This window comes from Pongo abelii, chromosome 12, assembly GCF_028885655.2.
Source record: "Pongo abelii isolate AG06213 chromosome 12, NHGRI_mPonAbe1-v2.0_pri, whole genome shotgun sequence".
Classification (NCBI taxonomy): Eukaryota; Metazoa; Chordata; class Mammalia; order Primates; family Hominidae; genus Pongo; species Pongo abelii.
The window spans coordinates 37,784,294-37,806,931 of record NC_071997.2 but is presented as its reverse complement, the minus strand read 5'-3'; the positions used below and the strand labels follow the sequence as shown (position 1 = coordinate 37,806,931).

General features: G+C 38.4%; 1 protein-coding gene across 3 annotated transcripts in view; it reads left to right on the top strand.

Annotated features, from left to right (window-relative positions):
* LOC100449628 (E3 SUMO-protein ligase RanBP2-like) overlaps positions 1 to 22,638 on the top strand; it is a 47,854-nt gene that overhangs the window by 19,578 nt on the left and 5,638 nt on the right. The window contains exons 7-19 of one of the 3 annotated variants that reach the window (XM_054547855.2): positions 809 to 1,001; positions 7,015 to 7,102; positions 9,217 to 9,426; positions 11,529 to 11,710; positions 11,795 to 11,970; positions 12,138 to 12,261; positions 13,255 to 13,413; positions 13,680 to 13,817; positions 14,078 to 14,224; positions 15,161 to 15,340; positions 15,427 to 15,510; positions 18,667 to 18,802; positions 22,372 to 22,466. In XM_054547855.2, the coding sequence (XP_054403830.1) occupies positions 809 to 1,001; positions 7,015 to 7,102; positions 9,217 to 9,426; positions 11,529 to 11,710; positions 11,795 to 11,970; positions 12,138 to 12,261; positions 13,255 to 13,413; positions 13,680 to 13,817; positions 14,078 to 14,224; positions 15,161 to 15,340; positions 15,427 to 15,510; positions 18,667 to 18,802; positions 22,372 to 22,466 (1,912 nt within the window). Of the gene's footprint in view, positions 1 to 808; positions 1,002 to 7,014; positions 7,103 to 9,216; positions 9,427 to 11,528; positions 11,711 to 11,794; positions 11,971 to 12,137; positions 12,262 to 13,254; positions 13,414 to 13,679; positions 13,818 to 14,077; positions 14,225 to 15,160; positions 15,341 to 15,426; positions 15,511 to 18,666; positions 18,803 to 20,200; positions 20,329 to 22,371; positions 22,467 to 22,638 lie in introns of those variants that run through there. The other 2 variants (XM_054547864.2, XM_054547863.2) reach the window with 2 other exon arrangements.

The following is a 22,638-nucleotide window of genomic DNA, read 5'->3' as shown; positions in this document are numbered from 1 at the left end:
CAAATAATAGGCCAGGCATAGTGGCTTATGCCTGTAATCCCAGCACATTGGTAAGCTGAGGCGGGTGGATCATGAGGTGAGGAGTTCGAGACCAGCCTGGCCAACATAGTGAAACCCTGTCTCTACTAAAAATATAAAAAATGTTTAGCGGGGCATGGTGGCAGGCACCTGTAATCCCAACTACTCAGGTGGCTGAGTCAGGAGAATCACTTGAACCTAGGAGGTGGAGGTTGCAGTGAGCTTAGATCGTGCCATTGCAATCAAGCCCAGGCGATAGTGAGAGACTCCGTCTCAAAAAAAAAAAAAAAAAGGAAGACAATTTATTTAACGCTGTAATGATCTGTGTAGTAAAGAGAGCAATTACTGTACTGATACTCAAATACCTGTCAGTTATTTACTTATAATTTGGAAATGGTATGTCTAATTTGAGAAATTACAACTGTTAATTAAATAATGAAATTATATGATCAGGAAGAAGCTACAAAATAGTCTCCCAATTTTATCCTGGTTTATTTTGAAATGTGCACCTGTAATCACTAATCTTATATTTATCTGTGATTGGAGGGCTGGAAATAACTGGGAATAAGACATCATTTGAGAGGTTAAGCATGAAGTATAGGAAGCATGCAGGATAAAAATAAGCATTAGATGACTCATAATTTATAACATGGGGAATAAGAATTATTAGAAGTTGAATGTGGAAGATGAAGCTTGAAATAAAATTTTTATTTTGTTTTGAATTAAATAAACCATGATTATTCACAGTGCAGTAAGTGTGTATTACCTGTTTGATATTTTCATATTACAGTTTTGGTAGTGCTCTTCAGTCTGTGAAATCTTCTTTGGGTGGAAATGATGAACTGTCAGCTACTTTCTTAGAAATGAAAGGACATTTCTACATGCATGCTGGTTCTCTGCTTTTGAAGATGGGTCAGCATAGTAATGTTCAATGGCGAGCTCTTTCTGAGCTGGCTGCATTGTGCTATCTCATAGCATTTCAGGTAAGTCTTCCACTTGTAGGAGCAATTGACATTTCACTGAGTCTTGATGTGTTTTAAATGAAGGTGTGCTCTGGTATGTAATATGTGAACAAACCTGTGGAATTAAAGTTAAAATGAAATAGTCAATTTGATACAGTGGAAAATAACTAAGCATACACAATACTGGTGAGGCTGGTGAAACAGGGATGTTGAGTGCACTCTTGTTGAAAGCCTGCATAGCCATGATTTGTTTGTAGACAAATTTGAAGAGTTTAATCTTTTTACTCTGCCATTTTTGGGAACATGATAAAGATGTAATCTCGTATTATGGGTAAAGCTTGATTCAAAAAGATGTGTTACTTGGACAAAATCCTAATAAGTAGATGTAGGGCAGTGGCTTTATAACCTATGATAGAATAATATGATTGCAATTTAACATGTTAATTGAAAAACATGTATATAACATTTATGACTGTATTGTGTATATGTAACAGTATATCTATTAATCTTGAAAACATAAAACCTTTTCTTATTTTTTATTTTTTTATTTTTTTTGAGACCAAGTCTCTCTCTGTCGCCAGGCTGGAGTGCAGTGGCGTGATCTGATCTCGGCTCACTGCAACCTCCACCTCCTGGGTTCAAGTGATTCTCCTGCCTCAGCCTCCTGAGTAGCTGGGACTACAGGTCCGTGCTACCACGCCCAGCTAATTTTTTGTATTTTTAATAGAGATGGGGTTTCACCATGTTGGCCAGGATGGTCGCAATCTCTTGACCTCATGATCTACCTGCCTTGGTCTCCCAAAGTGCTGGGATTACAGGCGCGAGCCACTGCGCCTGGCCTTTTTTGAGACGGAGTCTCGCTCTGTCGCCCAGGCTGGAGTGCAGTGGCACGATCTCGGCTCACTGCAAGCTCCGCCTCCCGAGTTCATGCCGTTTTCCTGCCTCAGCCTCCTGAGTAGCTGGGACTACAGGCACCCGCCACCATGCCTGGCTAATTTTTTTTTTGTACTTTTAGTAGAGATGGAGTTTCACCGTGTTAGCCAGGATGGTCTCAATCTCCTGACCTAGTCATCCACCCGCCTCGGCCTCCCAAAGTGCTGGGATTACAGGCGTGAGCCACCACTCCCGGCCTTTTTTTTTTTTTTTTTTTATTGAGCTTGCATAACTTTTGAAAGGAAAAGAAATAAGCAGTCTTCCAAAAAAGCATTAAACCAGGCTTAGAAAAATGATTGTTAATTTTAGAGAAGGATTTTTTGCTTGGGGAGGGAAAAAAAGGATTCATTACTTTTAGAGAAGGCCCCTCCTTCTAATATAAATCTTTTTTTCTTTTTGAGACGGAGTTTTGCTCTCGTTGCCCAGGCTGGAGTGTAATGGTGCCATCTGGCTCACTGCAACCTCCACCTCCCAGGTTCAAGTGATTGTCCTGCTTCAGCCTCCCAAGTAGCTGGGATAACAGGCACGCGCCACCACCCCCGTCTAATTTTGTATTTTTAGTAGAGATGGGGTTTCTCCATGTTGGTCAGGCTGGTCTCGAACTCCTGACCTCAGGTGATCTGTGTGCCTCGGCCTCTCAAAGTGCTGGGATTACAGGCAGTGAGCCACCATGCCCTGCCTAATATAAATCTTTTTATTTTTATTTGAGACAGAGTCTCGCTCTGTCACCAGGCTGGAGTGCAGTGGCGCAATCTCAGCTCACTGCAACCTGTGCCTCCTGGGTTCAAGTGATTCTCCTGCTTCAGCCTATCATGTATCTGGGATTACAGGCACACACCACCATGCCGGGCTAATTTTTTGTATTTTTTAATAGAGACGGGGTTTCACCATGTTAGCCAGGATGGTCTCGATCTTCTGACCTCGTGATCCACCCGACTCGGCCTCTCAAAGTGCTGGGATTACAGGCATGAGCCACCGAGCCTGGCCTGTAAATCTTTTAAAAACACCATTGATAGACAGTTCACATGTTAAGTACTAATATTTAAAATGCTCAGTAGAAACTTCTGTGTTCATAAGGAATGGATTAGTGAAAATTAATGGATTTAGTGAGGTTCACTAGGTAATACAAACATTAAAAGGTTCTTATAGAAATTCTCAAGTAACTGATAGTTCTTATTTTTATTTATTTTATTTTTTTTGAGACGGAGTCTCACTCTGTCGCCCAGGCTGGAGCACGGTGGCACGACCTCGGCTCACTGCAAGCTCCGCCTCCTGGGTTCACGCCATTCTTCTGCCTCAGCCTCCCGAGTAGCTGGGACTACAGGCACCCACCACCACGCCCGGCTAATTTTTTTGTATTTTCAGTAGAGATGGGGTTTCACCGTGTTAGCCAGGATGGTCTCAATCTCCTGACCTCATGATCCGCCCACCTTGGCCTCCCAAAGTGCTGGCATTACAGGCATGAGCCACCGCGCCCTGCCAATAGTCCTTATTTTTAATGGAAACTTTAAAATTTATCTGTCTGTGTGTCTATTAGAGTCTTGCTGTGTCACCCAGGCTGGAGTGCAGTTGTGTAATCGTAGCTCACTGTAACGCTGAACTGGGCTCGAGCTTCCCAGAGTTCTGGGATTATAGGTGTGAGCTACTGTGCACAGCCTAAAATTTTCTGATATGTAGTTTTGGGAGGCAGAGTCTCACTCTTGTTGCTCTGGCTGGAGTGTAGTGGCATGATCATAGCTCACTGTATCCTCGAACTCCTGGGCTCAAGCGATCCTCTCCTGCTTCAGCCTCAGCTCAGTAGCTGGGACTACAGGTGCCTGCCACCATGCCTGGCTACATTGTTAAATGTTTTGTAAAGACAAGGTCTTGCTATGTTTCCCAGGCTGGTAGGTCTTGAACTCCTGGCTTCAAGTGATCCTTCTGCCTTGCCCTCCCAAAGTGCTGGGATTACAGGTATGAGCCACCACACCTGACTGTGAACTTTTAATAATAAAAAGTTAGTTTCCCTCTTAATCCATTCACTCAGGTCTCCTTTCCTAGATGACAACTACTGTTAGGAGTTTCTTGGGTGTTCAGAAATACTTTTTGCATATGCAAATGTGCAATACATGCTTTCTCTGCTTTTAAAAAATATTGTGCCTCAATGTGGGTGTGCTTTACCTATTGCCAGATGCCTTGCTTTTCTAAATGTTTCTTCATTGTTCCACTTCAGCACAGAGATACCTACCTCAGTCTTTAACTACCACATATTTCTGTAGAATATATGTAATAGAAACATCTTAGATGCTTGTATTTTATTTTATCAGTTTATTTTAAAGCTTAATGATCAAATGATTATAAGCATAAAATGTAGGTTATGTGCTGGCATTTGGGTATTTAAGAATTGGCTGACTTTTATGGCAAGATTTTCAGACTCTTAATCAGAGGAATACTGTGGTTCTAGTAAGTACATCTGCATTGCAGCTAGGTATTTAACAAAGTATCTTGAAACCTTTTAGTTAAGATGAGGAAATAGCCAGGCGCGGTGGCTCACGCCTGTAATCCCAGCACTTTGGGAAGCTGAGGCGGGCGGATCACTTGAGGTCAGGAGTTCGAGACCATCCTGACCAACACGGTCAAACCCGATCTCTACTAAAAATACAAAAATTAGCCACACATGGTGGCGGGTGCCTGTAGTCCCAGCTACTTGAGAGGCCGAGACAGGAGAATTGCTTGAAACCAGGAGGCGGAGGTTGCAGTGAGCCAAGATCTTGCCACTACAGCACTCCAGCCTGGCGACAGAGCGAGACTCCATCTCAAAAAAAAAAAAAAAAAAGGAAATAGTGAATTGAGATGATTTGATTGAGTGGATTCACAACTAATTAACTGGTCACAAATTCAGCTGTTGAATAATTTTGTAAAAGAGGCCGGGTTTATGAATTGAGGTCAGTTTGAAAACAAAAAGAATGATGTCAACATTTTGTTTCTTATTTTGTGTGCTCTTTTCAACATATAGATGACAAACTTTGACATGATGTTTAGAAAACTTGTGAGTAAAAGGATAGGCGATACGAATATTTCTAAAATTCAAAATCAGAAGCTTTTAGGTTCATAAATCATATATTTTGAAAAATGAGCATGTTTGGAAAGAATTATATATACATGGTTTAAAATTCTGGCGGCTCTTAAGAATATGCTATGAAGACTCCTTTCTGTTCCCTAGTAATTTACTTTCTCCACTCCCAAAGAAACTAATGTTATTGCTTTCTTGTGTATTCTTCAGGAAATGTTGTATGCATCTCCAAGTAAACACACATACATCCCCTGTCTTTAAAAGAAGGAGGAAAACATTTGAAGATTGCATTTACTTTATTTCCATTAACTGTATCTTGGAGATATTTCCATGTCAGTATATATAAAGGGCATTCTCATTAGTTTGGATGCTTGCATATTATTCCATTGTATGGATGTACTGTAGCTTTGGAGTTTTTAAAACCAGGGTCCTAAAACCAGGACATTAGCTTGCTTTTACTTTTTTTTTTTAATGCTACTTCAAGTAATTTAGCAATGATTAACTTGTGCCATGAATTCCTGAAAGAATTCCAGTATCAAAGTATATCTGTGCATTTATAATTTTTAGAGCTGCTGCCAAATATCTAACCCTAAAGAGGTTGTATCAAATTACATTTCCACCACCAATTAAGAAAGTGGTGATAGAATTAAAAGCCGATGCTCTAGTCACCCATATAGTTACTTTTGGCATGTTTCTAGTAAGTGGGCATTGCCTATGACTGGACATTTTCAGTGATGGACATTCATTACTTTTCAAGATAGCCCAGTGCGTCTTTAGGTGGTTTGGCTCTTGGTACTTCCTTATATAGAATAAAAATATTCTTCAAGTCTTCTACCTGTTGGTCTTGTTTCTTCTTTTGATGATTGCTTTTATAAAATAATTTTAATATTTGAAGGCAGCTGTCATGTCTTCCCTTCGCCATTCTATTTATCATGTTTTTTTGTTTTCACAGGTTATTACATTAGGATCTCTTTAATTTCCTGGTTGTCCCATTTATTCCAGTGCTATCCCATATTATGCATACTCTGAAAATGTGTTATCTACAATGTGGCATTTCCAAGTGTCATTTCACCTGTACTTTTTAAAGTAGGGTGTCATATCTACTCAGCTAGGACAACATCTGCTGTTGTCCTATTTATGCAGGGTAGAAAAGTAATGTAATTAAATTTTCCATTTCTCTGAATATAACATGAATGTGCTTTTAGTAGAAACTAATTTCTCACAACTGCTCCGTGTATGCTTTTTTTTTTTTTTTTTCTTTTTTTGGAGATAGGGTCTCACTCTGTCTCCCAAGCTGGAGCACAGTGACATGATCATGGCTCACTGCAGCCTTGATCTCCTGGATTTAAGTGATCCTCCTGCCTCAGCCTCCTGAGTAGCTGGGACCACAGGTGTGTGCCACCACACCTGGCTAATTAAAAAATACTTTTTTTTAGAGATAGGGTCTCACCGTGTTGTTCAGGCTGGTCTTGAACTCTGGGCTCAAGCGATCCCCCCACCTTGGCCGCCCAAAGTGCTGGGATTACAGGTGTGGGCCACCATGTCTGGCCGCTCTTTTTTTTTTTTTTTGAGATGGAGTCTCGCTCTTTCACCCAGGCTGAAGTGCAGTGGCACGGTCTCGGCTCACTACAACCTCTGCCTCCCAGGTTCAGGCTATCCTTGTGCCTCAGCCTCCCGTGTAGCTGGAATTAATAGATGTGTGGCACCACGCCTGGCTCTTTGGTTTTTTTAAAATTATTTTTAGTAGAGACTGGGTTTCACCATGTTGGCCAGGCTGGTGTCGAACTCCTGACCTCAAGTGATCAGCCCACCTTGGCCTCCCAGAGTGTTGGATTACAGGTGTGAGCCACCACGCCTGTACCTGGCCTGTCTTTCATAGGTTATATAAATTCCTTGGTTCCCAGTTTTTGCAGTCTTTTCCAATTCAGTTTAATTAATGGTTAACTCTTTATTCATTATCAAAAAAAGTACAGTGTAATAGATAAGACCATGTTACTATTAGAAGTATGGGTATCATCAAATTAAGATTTTTGATTCTAAAATTATTAGGTTCCAAGACCAAAGATTAAATTAATAAAAGGTGAAGCTGGACAAAATCTGCTGGGAATGTTGGCCTGTGACCGACTGAGCCAATCAGGTAATAGTAATATTAAACTAATTTGATTTAAAAAGAAAAAGGAATTTCTGTTAAGGCATATCTTATGATAAAATCTTCATCTGTCCAGGAGATAATTTGTCAAAATTATTTCTTTTTGCCGTATCAGTTAAGAGCAATAGGTATGGAAGAGATGCGAAGAAATAGCACATTCTTTAAAAAAAATGAATATTTGATATTGTGTGTTCCTAGGTGGAGAGGATTTCTTAACTCTTTCTTTATCTGGCTGCTAGAGCCTCTATCCTGAATATTTAGTCACTTCCTGAACTAAGTATAATTATTGATTTGCCAACCATTTAACACCAGCTGATTCTAAAAACACTGCTGTGGGGATATAAAGATGAAGAAGATATGGATCTGTCTTAAAGAGCTGAGAGCATAGTGAGGAAGATAGAAGATATATACTTACCCTATATTAGGCTCTTGGAATTTGTGGATTTTTTCCCCCATTTTTGGCTTGGGATGAATCCTAAAGGTCTGTTGCATATTACCTGTGATTTTGCTAAGATACAAACTTTAAGGTAGTTAGGTGGCCATTGAATCAAGCAGTGAACTGAAGAAACATAATGCTTTCTATAAGGAGCAGTTTTGATATAAAGTTGGATGAATTTTGTAAAGAGCACAAGATGTAATATTAAAGTTATTATAAGCTTTGGTATATAGTTAGGCTGTTGGCCAAAGCTCACATTGCTCTTTTATTCCATAGCCCACTTTTTTTGTGGGAGTTAGGCTTTCAATCCTTAAAGTGACTTTCTACTTTTTTCCGTTTCTCTTTTTCTTCTACCCTTGCAGGGCTCTCATAAGTGCCTTTGCATGGTGTCACAGTTAGATAAAAATTGCCTATATTTTTTTTATGTCTTTGATCTGGGCATCCCGAGGGTGCCTCTGTAAGTGTGCTGAGACACAACTGTGTAGTGGTAACCAAACCTAATTGCCCAGCAGAATTAACTCGAAGGAGGGTTTTTAAAAAAAGTTCAATTGAAATAGAATTCGTATACCATACGCTTCACCCATTTAAAGTGTAGAGTTCAGTGGCTTTTAGTATGTTCATAGAGTATTACCATTGTCACGACAATCAGTTTTAGAAGATTTTCATCACTCCATGAGGAATTCCGTACCTATTAGCAGTTACTCCCCATTTTACTCAAACCTCTCAGCCCTGGCAACCGCTAATCTGTCTCTGTAGGTTTGCCTATTCTGAACATTTCACATAAGTGGAATCATATAGTATGTGGTCTTTTGTGACTGGCTTCTTTCATTTAGCAAGGTTTTCAAGGGTCATCTGCGTTATAGCATGTATCAGTACTTTATCCGAGGACTATGATTTTTTGATTGCTTACTGTAAGCCTATGGAATAAAAATCTCTTGGAACGAGGCCTGGAAATAATTCTTTTTTTTTTTTTTTTTTTTTTTCCCTGAGACAGAGTCTCACTCTGTCGCCCAGGCTGGAGTGCAGTGGTGTGATCTTGGCTCACTGCAAGCTCTGCCTCCCGGGTTCACGCCGTTCTCCTCCCTCAGCCTCCCCAGTAGCTGGGACTACAGGCGCCCGCCACCATGGCCGGCTAATCTTTTTTTTTGTATTTTTAGTAGAGACGGAGTTTCACTGTGTTAGCCAGGATGGTCTCGATCTCCTGACCTCATTATCTGCCCAGCTTGGCCTCCCAAAGTGCTGGGATTACAGGCATGAGCCACCGTGCCCAGCCGGAAATAATTCTTAAAAGCTGTTTAAAGGAGGATTCTGATCAGCCAGATTTAGAAATCAGTGTATCAGATCAGAGAATAAGAGCTTGTCCCTGTTCTCCTATGGCCACTTAAATCCAGACCTTTTCATCTAAAATGCAAATATGTTTGGCATTTTCCATACACATTCCTGTCTTTTTTCCCCCTTCTGCTGTCTTATGTAGATACTGAGAATATTAAACCTGTACTCTTTTCATTTTCTACATAAGCACCCGTTTTGTTGTCCAGCTGTATTTTTTGGGTTGGAGGGTTAGGTCTGCAATAATCATGTTATTTCCCCTTTGGGTATACAAATGAGACAATGTGAGCAAATACAATCTGTATTTTTAAAGTGATGGAAATAAATTTTTTTTCAGGGCACATGTTGCTAAACTTAAGTCGTGGCAAGCAAGATTTTTTAAAAGAGGTTGTTGAATCTTTTGCCAACAAAAGCGGGCAGTCTGCATTATATGATGCTCTGTTTTCTAGTCAGTCACCTAAGGATACATCTTTTCTTGGTAGCGATGATATTGGAAACATTGATGTACAAGAACCAGAGCTTGAAGATTTGGCTAGATATGATGTTGGTAAGTTATATGTTTCAGAGGAAACGGTCTCTGTCTTAATTCTTATAAATTGCCCATAATCTTATTACCCAGAAATAATGACTTAATATTTTCCTGTATTCCTTTCGTGTGTGGGTTGGGCTGGGGGGGAGTTTGAATGTGGTGCTGTGGGGGTGGCATGTAGTTTTTGTTGTTGCTGTTGTTTTTGAGACCAAGTTTTGCTCTTGTCCTCCACGCTGGAGTTCAGTGTTGCAATCTCGGCTCACTGTAACCTCTGCCTCCTGGGTTCAAGTGATTTTGCTGCCTCAGTCTCCCAAGTAGCGGGATTACAAGTGCCCGCCACCACGCCCGGCTAATTTTTTGTATTTTTAGTAGAGACGGGGTTTCATCATGTTGGTCAGGCTGGTCTCAAACTCCTGACCTCAGGAGATCCACCTGCCTTGGCCTCCCAAAGTGCTGGGATTACAAGTGTGAGCCACCGCTACCAGCCTTGTTGTATTTTGAGACAGGGTCTTGCTGTGTCACCTGGGCTGGAGTGTAGTGGCATGATTGTAGGTCACTGCTACCTTGAACTTCTGGGCTCAAGGGATTCTCTTGCCTCAGCCTCCTGAGTAGCTGGTACCATAGGCACATGCCACTCTGCCCAAATAATTTTGTTTTTTAATTGGTAGAGACAGGGTCTCCCTTTGTTGCCCAGGCTAGTCTCGAACTCCTAGCCCTAAGCCCCCCAAAGTGTTGGGATTGGGCCCGGCACAGTGGCTCATATCTGTAATCCCAGCACTTTGGGAGGCCGAGGCGGGCAGATCACCTGAGATCAGGAGTTCGAGACCATCCTGGCCAACATGGTGAAACCCCGTCTCTACTAAAAATACAAAAATTATCCGGGCATGGTGGCATGTGCCTGTAGTCCCAGCTACTCGGGAGGCTGAGGCAGGAGAATCACTTCAACCCGGGAGGTGGAGGTTGCAGTGAGCCAAGATCACACCGCTGCGCTACAGCCTGGGCGACAGAGCGAGACTTCATCTCAAAAACAAAAAGTGTTGGAATTATAGGCATGAGTCACTGCATCTGGCCATATTTTTCATCTAAATGGTTGTTTATGTATGATTTATCTTGCTTCTTTCATGAATTCTCTCCCATAGTCTCTGTATTAAAACTATAAATATCACTTTTATTGGCAATATAATCTTTTTTATGAAGTAATCATAATTTGCTTGCTACTTTCTGTTATTGGGCATCCAAGTTGTTTTCAACTTTTCCACTGTTAATAATCATACTCTGATAAAAACTTCAACAAAAAGTGTCTTCATTGCAAGTTATTTCCATAGAGATACCTAAAAACAGAATTACTGAGACAAAGGACATGAACATCTTTAAGTCTTGCAAATTGCCAAAATGACAGAAAGATTATACCTCTTTATGCTTCCAGAAGCACATAACCTTTTCTTTTCTTTTCTTTTCTTTCGAGACAGAGTCTCACTCTGTCGCCCAGGCTGGAGCGCAGTGGTGCAATCTCGGCTCACTGCAACTTCCGCCTGCCAGGTTCAAGCAATTGTCTTGCCTCAGCCTCCCAAGTAGCTGGGACTACAGGCACGTGACACCATGCTCGGCTAATTTTTTGTATTTTTAGTAGAGACGGAGTTTCACCATGTTGGCCAGGCTGGTCTCGAACTCCTGACTGCGCATAATCTTTTCAATATTGACTTTCTTATAGAAAAACAGATTTCTTTACTGTACTGATGGATTAATATAGTGATGTTCCATTACTTTAATGACTTAAAGGAAAACCCATTGTTTTGGGGTTTCTTATTAGGTTAGGTGTTCTTTATTTGGCTTTTGTCAGTTGATTTTGGTTTATTGAGTTCTAGTCAGTGTCATTTTTTAAGATGGACTTAAACATTCTTCATCACTACTATTTTTATTAAAATTTCTAGAAATAATCAAGTGAGAATGCATTTAATAAGAACATGAGATTTTGCCTAACATAGAATTCCCTCCAGCTTTGATATAGAAAAGCAGTTATATAATTAAGATATATATAATGTGAATTGCTTATGTTGGCAAAACTAATGGCACAAAGAAAAATTTCAAACCCTTAAGCCAATTTTTTAATTTGATTTCAGGTGCTATTCGAGCACATAATGGTAGTCTTCAGCACCTTACTTGGCTTGGCTTACAGTGGAATTCATTGCCTGCTTTACCTGGAATCCGAAAATGGCTAAAACAGCTTTTCCATCATTTGCCCCAGGAAACCTCAAGGCTTGAAACAAATGCACCTGAATCAATATGTATTTTAGACCTTGAAGTAAGCAAAGATTTTAACAAATTAAATATTCTGAATTTTGTTTAATTTTTTTTTTCTAACTTAACTTTTCCTTAAATAAAACAGGTATTTCTCCTTGGAGTAGTATATACCAGCCACTTACAATTAAAGGAGAAATGTAATTCTCACCACAGCTCCTATCAGCCATTATGCCTGCCCCTTCCTGTGTGTAAACAGCTTTGTACAGAAAGACAAAAATCTTGGTGGGATGCGGTTTGTACTCTGATTCACAGAAAAGCAGTGTAAGTAGTAAAACAAAAATATTGCTGTCACTTAGTGCATAGGTTTTACCAGGGATTTAATCCTCATGTGAAGATTTAATTTGTCATGTGACCTATTAACATATATGTATGTAAGCGCTGAACTGTGTATTTAGAAAGCAATTTTAGTAAATTGAACTATTTTTTAGACCTGGAAATGCAGCAAAATTGAGACTTTTAGTTCAGCATGAAATAAACACTCTAAGAGCCCAGGAAAAACATGGCCTTCAACCTGCTCTGCTTGTACATTGGGCAGAATGCCTTCAGAAAATGGTGAGTTTTAAAGTATAAGCATATTTAAAGAACATTACCTTAATTTTTTAAAATCATGGACTTTTCATTGAAAGTTTTTTTGTTCTGAAAACAGCAGCTTGGTCATATTATGACAGATGTGTTTTTTATTGCTGCAAAATAGTTAATGTAGTTAAATATAAGCACTTAGAGGAGCAGTACCTGGCACACAGTGAATGTTACATATTAGCTGAGCTGTTACTGTTATTCCTTAATAATTAAGTTCTGATAATTATTCAGCCTGAAAAATTAAAAAAAAATTAGCACAAGGCTTTGTAGGTAAGACCATTATAGATCTTTCTAAATATTTAAGGTGTGTTTTGTGTCACCATTAGGTGTAGATGGTCAGCCTTTTGAACAAACTGACACTACAGAAGAGGCAGGTTTCAGCTATCTAAAAATGGTAACTGTTAAAAAGTAGTTTGGATTGCTACGTTAGGGTGGTATCATTAGAAGCGTTTAAAAGTTGAGTGTAGAGGCCGGGTGCGGTGGCTCATGCCTGTAATCCCAGCATGTTAGGAGGCCGAGGTGGGCAGATCACAAGGTCAGGAGATCGAGATCATTCCTGGCTAACATGGTGAAACCCCGTCTCTACTAAAAATACAAAAAAAAAAAAAAAAAAAAAGCCGGGCGTGGTGGCAGGCGCCTGTAGTCCCAGCTACTTGGGAGGCTGAGGCAAGAGAATGGCGTGAACCCAGGAGGCGGAGCTTGCAGTGAGCCGAGATCACGCCACTGCACTCCAGCCTGGGCTACAGAGCGAGACTCTGTCTCAAAAAGAAAAAAAAGTCAGTGTAGAATGATCACTGGTATTAAGGTGGTTTAGTTATTACAGTATTTGGAAGCTGAACAAATGACTATTAAGGTACCATTTGGTTTTGACTTGAAATTTTAGCCAGTTCTTACAACTTGTAAATGAACTTTAGATCTAATCATGCGTGTTCCTTAAAGTTGTGTGCTTTTAACTTTCTTTTTTAGGGCAGTGCTCTTAATTCTTTTTATGATCAACGAGAATACATAGGGAGAAGTGTTCATTATTGGAAGAAAGTTTTGCCATTGTTGAAGATAATAAAAAAGAACAGTATTCCTGAACCTATTGATCCTCTGTTTAAACATTTTCATAGTGTAGACATTCAGGTAACAGAGTTCCTTTATGAATTTATTGGAGATGGGAATTTCCAGTTTATAAACAAAGACATGGAGCTATAAACTGCTTAAATTAATTGCCTTGTTATTTAATGGTAATCTTGTTTTCTAAATTCACTAGCTCTCACAAATAAGATATGACAGAGAAGAGTAATGAGATGTTTGTCTCTTAAGATCACATAAAATCTTTGGAAAATCATTTGGGTTTTATATTCTGAGTATAAACAATTTGACTAAAAACTATTCTGTGTGTTTAGGCATCAGAAATTGTTGAATATGAAGAAGACGCACACATAACTTTTGCTATATTGGATGCAGTAAACGGAAATATAGAAGATGCTATGACTGCTTTTGAATCTATAAAAAGCGTTGTTTCTTATTGGAATCTCGCACTGGTAAGTAGATGTGGTACTTGAGCTACAAGTTTTATTTATTTATTTATTTATTTTTAAAAGATGGGGTTTCTCTGTTGGCCAGGCTAGAGTGCAGTGGCACAATGTTGGCTCACTGCAACCTCTGCTTCCCAGGCTCAAGCGATTCTTGTGCCTCAGCTCCCGAGTAGCTGGGATTACAGGCATGAGCCACCATGCCTGGCCAAGCTAAAAGTTTTTTGTTTTAAAAACCTAATGATTTCATAAAAGCACTATTTGTATAGATTTTTCACAGGAAGGCAGAAGACATTGAAAATGATGCCCTGTCTCCTGAAGAACAAGAAGAATGCAAAAATTATCTGAGAAAGACCAGGGACTACCTAATAAAGATTTTAGATGACAGTGATTCAAATCTTCCAGTGGTCAAGAAAGTAAGTAGCAGGTTGTATGTACGTTCTTACTGATAACCCACTGGTCAATGTTTTTGCGTTGGTCTTATATTTTGGTAATTTCAAAAATACTCAGTAATATGTTGTTACTAATGCACAGAAGGGATGTGTGTGTCTAAATGCTTATATTTGCTTGCTTTGTCTTAGGTTTGGTGTGTCTTTTTAAACTTGGGAATCTAGGTATATGCTCTTAAAAAGTACTTCTTGGGGAATTAGAAAAGATTTCTGAGATAAGACATTGATTTTGTTATCTTAGCAGTGTAATCAAAACAAATATAGCCTCAGGACTGATTCTTAATGAACTTTGCTGAAATTGAAAGTTGTTGCTGACAACTTAAGAGCATTTCTTCTCATCCTCATCAGCCATTATGAACGCCCTTGTTTTCTTGCTGTCAGCTGTTTGAGATTGTCATGATGATGTTAAATTATGTTCAGTCTTCTGAGTGTTTTGTTGATTAATTTGTGTTACTACTCTTTTATTAGGATTTATGTTGTCTGGTGTATTGTAGCATCTGTATTTCTGTCACCATTGAAAATCAGTTAGAAAACATCAGTAACTTATTTTGTTCACTTGGAAAAGCTTTCCAAGTTAACATTCCTCTACAATTGTCATGGTTAACAGAAGTAATAGAAAGAGCATGGACTTTAGAATCAGAAGATGTTAGATTGTACAACACTTTTCTGTGTTCATGAAGAAAAAAATTATAGAATAAAGACAAAAAAATAAAAATAATAATACAAAACAACAGAAAAACAAAGAAAAAAGATAATTAAAAAACACTTTCACATGTATTATTATTTAAAGTGTAAAGTGCTTATTAAAGTGACAAAAATGTAAATAAGATAAAATATATCATTTTAGAGTTTTTACTTTTGGAATTTTTTGCAAACGAAAGCCCTTAATTAATGTCTTTTTAGTTGCCTGTGCCCCTGGAGTCTGTAAAAGAGATGCTTAATTCAGTCATGCAGGAACTCGAAGACTATAGGGAAGGAGGTCCTCTTTATAAAAATGGTTCTTTGCGAAATGCAGATTCAGAAATAAAACATTCTACACCATCTCCTACCAAATATTCACTATCACCAAGTAAAAGTTACAAGGTAAACAGGAAAGAATGGAATCATTTCATTGTGAAATTGTTTCTAAGTGTTTTAAATGCTGTTTTGTTATTTTTATTTTTTTTTAGTATTCTCCCAAAACACCACCTCGATGGGCAGAAGATCAGAATTCTTTACTGAAAATGATTTGCCAACAAGTAGAGGCCATTAAGGTAAGTCACTTAATTTCTCTAGCTGTACTTTTTATTCCAAGATTCCTTCCTTGGCCACTCTCTCACTTTTTTTCTGAAGCTGGTGAAAATGTCCCCCTGCCATCCAAATAGTATGGCAAGGGGACATTTTGGTCTTTTTATTTTTTTAAAGACAGGGTCTTGTTCTGTTGTGCAGGCTGGAGTACAGTGGTATGATCACAGCTTACTGCGGCTTCGACCTCCTAGCTCAAGAGAGCCTCTTGGCTCAGCCTGCCACGAAGCCAGGACTACAGACAGTCACATGCCACCAGGCCCAGCTAATTGTTGTATTTTTTGTAGAGACGGGATTTTGCCATGTTGCCCAGGGTGGCCTTGAACTCCTGGCTCAAACAGTCCTCCTGCTTCAGCCTCCCAAAGTGCTGGGATTGCAGGCGTGAGCCACTGTGCCCAGCCTACATACCTCGGTCTTGACCCTTTACCATATTTTGTTTTGTTTTGTTTTGAGATGGAGTCTCACTCTGTTGCCCAGTCTGGAGTGCAATGGTGCGATCTTGGCTCACTGCAAGCTCCACCTCCCAGGTTCAAGCGACTCTCCTGCCTCAGCCTCCCGAGTAGCTGGGATTACAGGCACCCGCCACCACGCCCAGCTAATTTTTGTATTTTTAGTAGACACAGAGTTTCACCATGTTGGCCAGGCTGGTTTTGAACTTCTGACCTCAGGTGATCTGCCTGCTTTGGCCTCCCAAAGTGCTGGGATTACAGGTGTAAGCCACCACGCCCAACCCTTTACCATATTTTTGAAAGTACTTTATGTGTCTCTCTCCTCATCTTCCACAAAATTCGAGACCTTCAAAGGTAGAAACTGTTTTATTTAAAATATAAGAGTTCCTGGCACAGAGAAGTTTCCTGAGTGATCGAACTGCTACACTGTACTAATCATACTCTGGTCTATGAGTTCATTCCCAGATTAGCTGTGGATTACATGTGTTTCAAATGTATAGCTAGGAATTGAAAAGTGGTCTGAGCTTCAAAAAGTCCTACTATATTTTAATACTTCCATATGAATTTGACTTAATTATGTAAGGAAATAGTTATGTATATATATCTTATTTTAACAATAGGGTTCAAAGGAGCTTGACATTTTTGGAATTGGAAATAAAAGTAGGTTCTTTCATGCTTATCAGGCAAGAACTAAATTACTCATACTGCTAAAGTTACATCAAAGATATGCTGATGTGTGGCGATTATTACAGTGTGATCAGCAGTATTTGCAACTTAATACTATTTGGTGGGGAAGACATTTTTGAATTTGCACAAAAATTTTGAATGTTAATTCTGTGTAGTCGTGTCCTATGACAATTACATACAATTTTGACTTAACATACAGGTTTCAGGCTCCCAGCATTGTATTCTGTGGAAGTATAGTGGAGCACTAGTCCATGAGCTTGAAAAGCTTGGTACTAGTACTGACTCTGCCATTAATTAATGATCTTGGGCCAGTCACTTCCTTTGTGACTGTTTGGCTTCTTATCTTTAAAAATGAGAGAATTATTGAAGCCAGTTCTCATCACATTGAATGTTAAAAATTACAGTTACAGCAGTGATTGCAAATTCAAAGCTCTGGTGCGGATACCAACACTGACCATAAAGTTTTCTAGGTGATTCCACTAGTTTCTTATTTCTTGGATGTGTATGTGTAGCATCTGGACTAGGCACTGTAGATGGATGAGTGGGGGAAATTTTATTTAGCTTGAAAATTGAGATAGTTTTGGACCTCATGGTTAGGTCTTTCTGGGAAATTTTTATTTGAAACACTTGTGGAAAAAGAAAGCCGACATGCTAGATCTGTCCCTGACCTCACTTGTTAGAAGTGGTCGGATTCCTGGGCTGATACAGAGAAGTTTGAAACTTTTCAAAATTTACCTGTTTTCTGATACCACTACAATTTCTTTGGAAAAACAATTTCCTGTTAAGTGTTTTGTAAGGGGACATTTTGTAGGTTCTAGGGTTGGGTATGGTGCAGTCATTTAGTTTTCTTCAGCAGAGATCAGGTAGCCACATAGCTACACTAGACGGCATTGTATCTATCTGCCATCTTGTCAAGGCAGCAGAGTTGTGTTCAGAAACCATTTTTGGAGTCAGATCTGGTTCAAATTCCAGCTGTTATTCCCTGCATCCCTTTCTCTCATTTTAAGATAGGAGCTAATATTGTTTACCTAACAGTGTAGATAGTATAAAAATTAAGAGTTTAAGTGCGTTGGACATATTATTATATACATAATAAATTTCTCTGCAGCTACTACTTTTTTCCCTTTCCTGGTGGAGCATTTGAACATCACCTTGAGAATGAGTTGTATTTTGTTTCAGCACGGGGTTAAGTGAAAAGCTAATTTGGGGAGGTGATTTGGAATGTCAGGTAGTCCAGATTGCAGTGTAGAAAGAACACACTGAAAGGATGGTCAGTGTAATGTTAGAGGACTGTGAAAGTTGGGGAAAGAAATTTAGTTTCTAGGTACTTGTTTTTTTGAGCAGGGAATTGTCTTGGCTGGAGGTGAACATCAGAAAGGTTAATGTAGGCAAGTGTAGAATGGAAATGAAGGTGTGATCATTTAGGAGGTTATTTGTTTAGGTGAGAGAGTTAATGAATTAGGTTTTGTATTAACGAATGAAAATGGGAGCAGATAAATTTTTAACAAATTAAGAATCATATTTTAAAATCAGCACCAGGTACCTAGAACTCATTGGCAAATAGAAACTTTCAAAAGATATAATCAGGTCCGGGCGTGGTGGGTCACACCTATAATCCCAGCACTTTGGGAGGCTGAGGTTGTGGATCACTTGAGGTCAGGAGTTCAAGACTAGCCTGGCAAACATGGTGAAACCCCATCTCTACTAGTATACAAAAAATTAGCCGGGCGTGCTGGCTGACGCCTGTAATCCCAGCTTCTCGGGAGGCTGAGGTGGGAGAATTGCTTGAGCCCAGGAGGTGGAGGTTGCGGTGAGCCAAGATTGTGCCATTGCACTCCAGCCTGGACGACAGATCGAGACACCATCTCAAAAAAAAAAAAAAAAAAAAAATCAGTTATTTAAATTTAAAAGAGTAAGCTTTCCCAGTACTGTTTCTGGCATGATATAATTAAATGTTTAAAATTATTTGATTTTTTTTTCTTCCAATAGAAAGAAATGCAGGAGTTGAAACTAAATAGCAGTAACTCAGCATCCCTTCATCGTTGGCCCACAGAGAATTATGGACCAGACTCAGTGCCTGATGGATATCAGGGGTCACAGACATTTCATGGGGCTCCACTAACAGGTGAGCTGGCAAGTGGATAATTGCATATTTTAGTAAAACTACTTTACTTCCCTCTTTTAAGTAGATAACTTGTGAAATCACCTTGTTTATATATGTTTGTTAATATACATGTCAACATCTGTTTATATGTTACTTCAAAAGCTGTATTTGGTGTTAACGGAGATTTTTATAACCCCAAGCAGAAAAAACGAGCTGTATGTGATCACGTGTATATAAAGGCTTAAAGAACACTTAATCCACACCTCAGATGAGCTGAGATGAGATTATTCCTTAAATTGAAAAATGTTAATGAATAGAGTTATGCACTAAGAAATGCTTAATTAAGAACCTACATCTCTGGGGAATTATTTTGATGATAATGATGAGAGGCAGGACATTATATAGGAAATCTTACTTAATTTGAAATATTATGGTTATATAAAGAAAGAAAAGGAGTTTGGACCTGAATCATACCGGGTTTTTAAGTTCTGCTCTATCACTTACTATAATAGCTGTGTAAGTTAACCTGTCTGAAATGTGGAGATAATACTTGCCTTACATAATTAATATGAGCATTTGTGTATGTGCAGGTGGGCGTGGGTTTGTATCAGACATTTATTAGAGTATACAGTAAACAGTTAATGAACTAAGGTTACTAATAGTGTTTACTGTGGGTTGGCTATGTGCAAAAGTGCTTTGTGAATGTAATTTTATTTAATTACAGTAACTTAGAATGGCCGGTACCATTATTAATCCCTTTTTTATAAATAAAGAAATGGGATAAAGAAAGGTTAGGTAACTTACTCATTATTGTACAGCTAGTTATTGATAGAGCCGAGATTCACACTGCAGTGGTGTAACTCCAAAGCACTTGCCAGTATAATACATTGCTCCCAGGCAGCCAGAAATAACAAAATTGTTCCTTTTACGTACGACAGACTTCTGAAATGGTAGTAGTAGTGCCCTTTTTTTTTTCTCTTTTTAGCCCAGGAAAGATTTAGAATCAAATCTAGTTTAGATTAGCACATTTGTGTGATGGTTCATATAGTTAAGGCAACCCCACTAGCCTTTTGTGATAGTATCTTCTCAACACAAGCAAAATAACAGAAAATCTTTGTGAAGTCAAGCTTATTAAATGTCATAAGTCATAGATAAGTATATGAAATGTCTAATGTTCAAACCTTGTTTACTTAAAACCTTATACATCATATAGGTCCTTGTAAGAGGATAAACGAACTGGCTAGCCTTTTCTGGGGCTTTTTTAGTGATGTGTGCAGTCAGTTATTTGGTGCCTTGTGGGTCATGTTTCCATTTCTTCTGTGTACAGGCATAAAAGGTCTTCTGTTCTTATACAAGCATGTAAATACAACATTCCCATTGTCTCATTTTATTCTTGCAATGACCCTATGAAATGTGTAGAAGCAGCACATCCTCATTTTACAATTGAGAAATATGGAGACTCCACATGGATTATTTACAGGTTCACAAAACAGCTTTGTGGCACTGAAAGGGCGAGAGCCAAGATCTCCTGATTTCTGTTCCTGTGTTCATAGATTCTTTTTCCTTAAGAAAAGTAAACATATATCAAGATGATCCTTGTTTTTTTTAAAGTAAGATGATTAAAATTAAAGATTAATGAGCTCATAGGAGATACTCAGAGGTACTGAACAGGGTGAAGAAAACTAAAAACTAACCACTTTATTAACATTTCTTATATTTGAGAGCATTTCCTTCTGGTTCTTTCTCTATACATATAGTATTTTTTATGAGATTGTTACCATGTTATTATGTTGCGTGTAGATGAGCTAGCCTGTTTTTTAAATGTTACTTTAGTTCTGAGCATTTTTAAACTTAAATGTTTTTTGAATATTAATGAGTTCATGGTATCCCATCACATGGAAGTACTGTAAATTCTGTTCCTTTATTTATGTTGTTTCTGGTTTATGCCATTACAAATTCTAGGACACTGTCCTAGTTTTGTAGGGTATTCAAAATATTCAGTTTGTGCTCTTACCACTAGTATCTGATAGTGCCATCTTCGCACTTTTGCTAATGCTGACTTACTAGTTTATAAAATCCTTTGCCAATTTGTAGGAACAAAAGTGATATCAATTTTTAAGGTTTTTTAATACTAGTCATGCTCAACAATTCATGCAAATGGCTGTTGGTAGTTTTGCCATCTTCAACGTGGGTACCTTCCAGTTGTTTGGTTTCTTGGTAAAACTCACACAAAACAGTTGGAGAAGAATTTGTATATCAACATGAATGTTAATGTGATTTTTTAAAAGCCAGCGAACACATTTGTGTTCCTTGTGAGATCCTTTGCATGAATTTGTCAGGTAATTTTTTTGACCTGAACATTCTCATAATAGCTTCAGTTTGCACAATGCAACCTCGTCATTTTGCGGATTTTCAAGGCTCACTTCAAAAACATGTTCCTTGAGGCCTATTATATTTCTTTCCTAAATTGTCTATTCATATGGTGCTTTTAAAAATTAGATTATTTTTAGTAGATTTATTAGAGCTCTTTAGTTTTTTTCCGCACAGTTTAGAGTCAGTAGTCAATTAAAGTCCCTACTTAAACTTCAGACTAAGATTTTTTTTTTAAATTTAAAATTATATTTTTTCTTTTTGCTTTCATGTAGACAGACATCTTGCAAGACTTTAAGATTCTTGGGCCATTTCTGTCAGGTTGTTCTGTGTTCTGTGCCTGCTTCCTCCCCATAGTAATTTCAAAATAGCTATCCTCACCTCTGTTAGGTTTCCAAAATCAAACTTGGGCTTCTGGCTAGCCTTTTCTCGGTCTTGATTTTTCAGTGCTTTCCAGAGGCAATTGTTTGGAACCTCTTGGCACAGTTTCTGTTTCTTCTTCCATGTACAGGCATAAAAGGTCTTTTGGTTGTTTTCTGGTAAAACTATCATAAAACAGTTCAAGCAAGTGACTATTGGTAGTTTTGCCGTTAACATGGGTGCCTTCTAGTCGTTTTGTTTCCTGGTAAAACACACAAAACAGAGGGAGCAGATAGTTTGTACATCAGCATGAGTGTTGATGTGCTTTTTATTTTAAGCCAGGGAGCACATTTTATGTTGTTTATGACATCCTTTCCATGAATTTGTCAGGTGATTTTTGAGCTGAACATTCTCAGTAATAGCTTTAGTTTACAAAATACAACCTAGTCTTTCTGCAGATTTTCTAGGCCCACTTCAAATGCATTGACCATCAGATGGCATCTTGGTTCCTTACGTCCTTTCTGTGACTGAGTGTCCATAATTCCACATCATACTGATCTTTCTTAGAAAAGGCAACGGTTACTTTCTTCTTTATTCCTTTTTTAATGCTTGTGAGGTAGTTGTTCTTGTTGATCACAGTGATGCTATTCTCTTATTCTTCATGTCATATTTAGCAATTTTTTTCTAGTTTGTCATTTGATAATCTTGATTGGTGTATTTTGATGTACAGAAATTTAAAATTTATGTAGTTAAATCTTTCTTTAATTTCTATTGCTTTTGTATTTATAGCTCTTGCCTAGATAGTCTTAACTGTAGTATAGACTTTAACAGTGTTTTCTTTTCTTTTTTTTTTTTTTAAGCTGCAACTAGTGGCTCTTCAGTATGTTATAGTCAGTCACCAGCTTATAATTCCCGGTATCTTCTCAGACCAGCAGCTAATGTTACTCCCACAAAGGTAACAAAGGAATAATTTATACATTTATAATTATTTCCTTTTTAAATTGTTTAGGGTTCCTTCAAATAAATTCAAGAGAGCAGTAGTTCAGTATTAAAACTTTTATGTCCCTTAAAATGTAGATATTTTAAATTTATCTCCAAATACAGAAATTATACTTCTTAGTCACCTT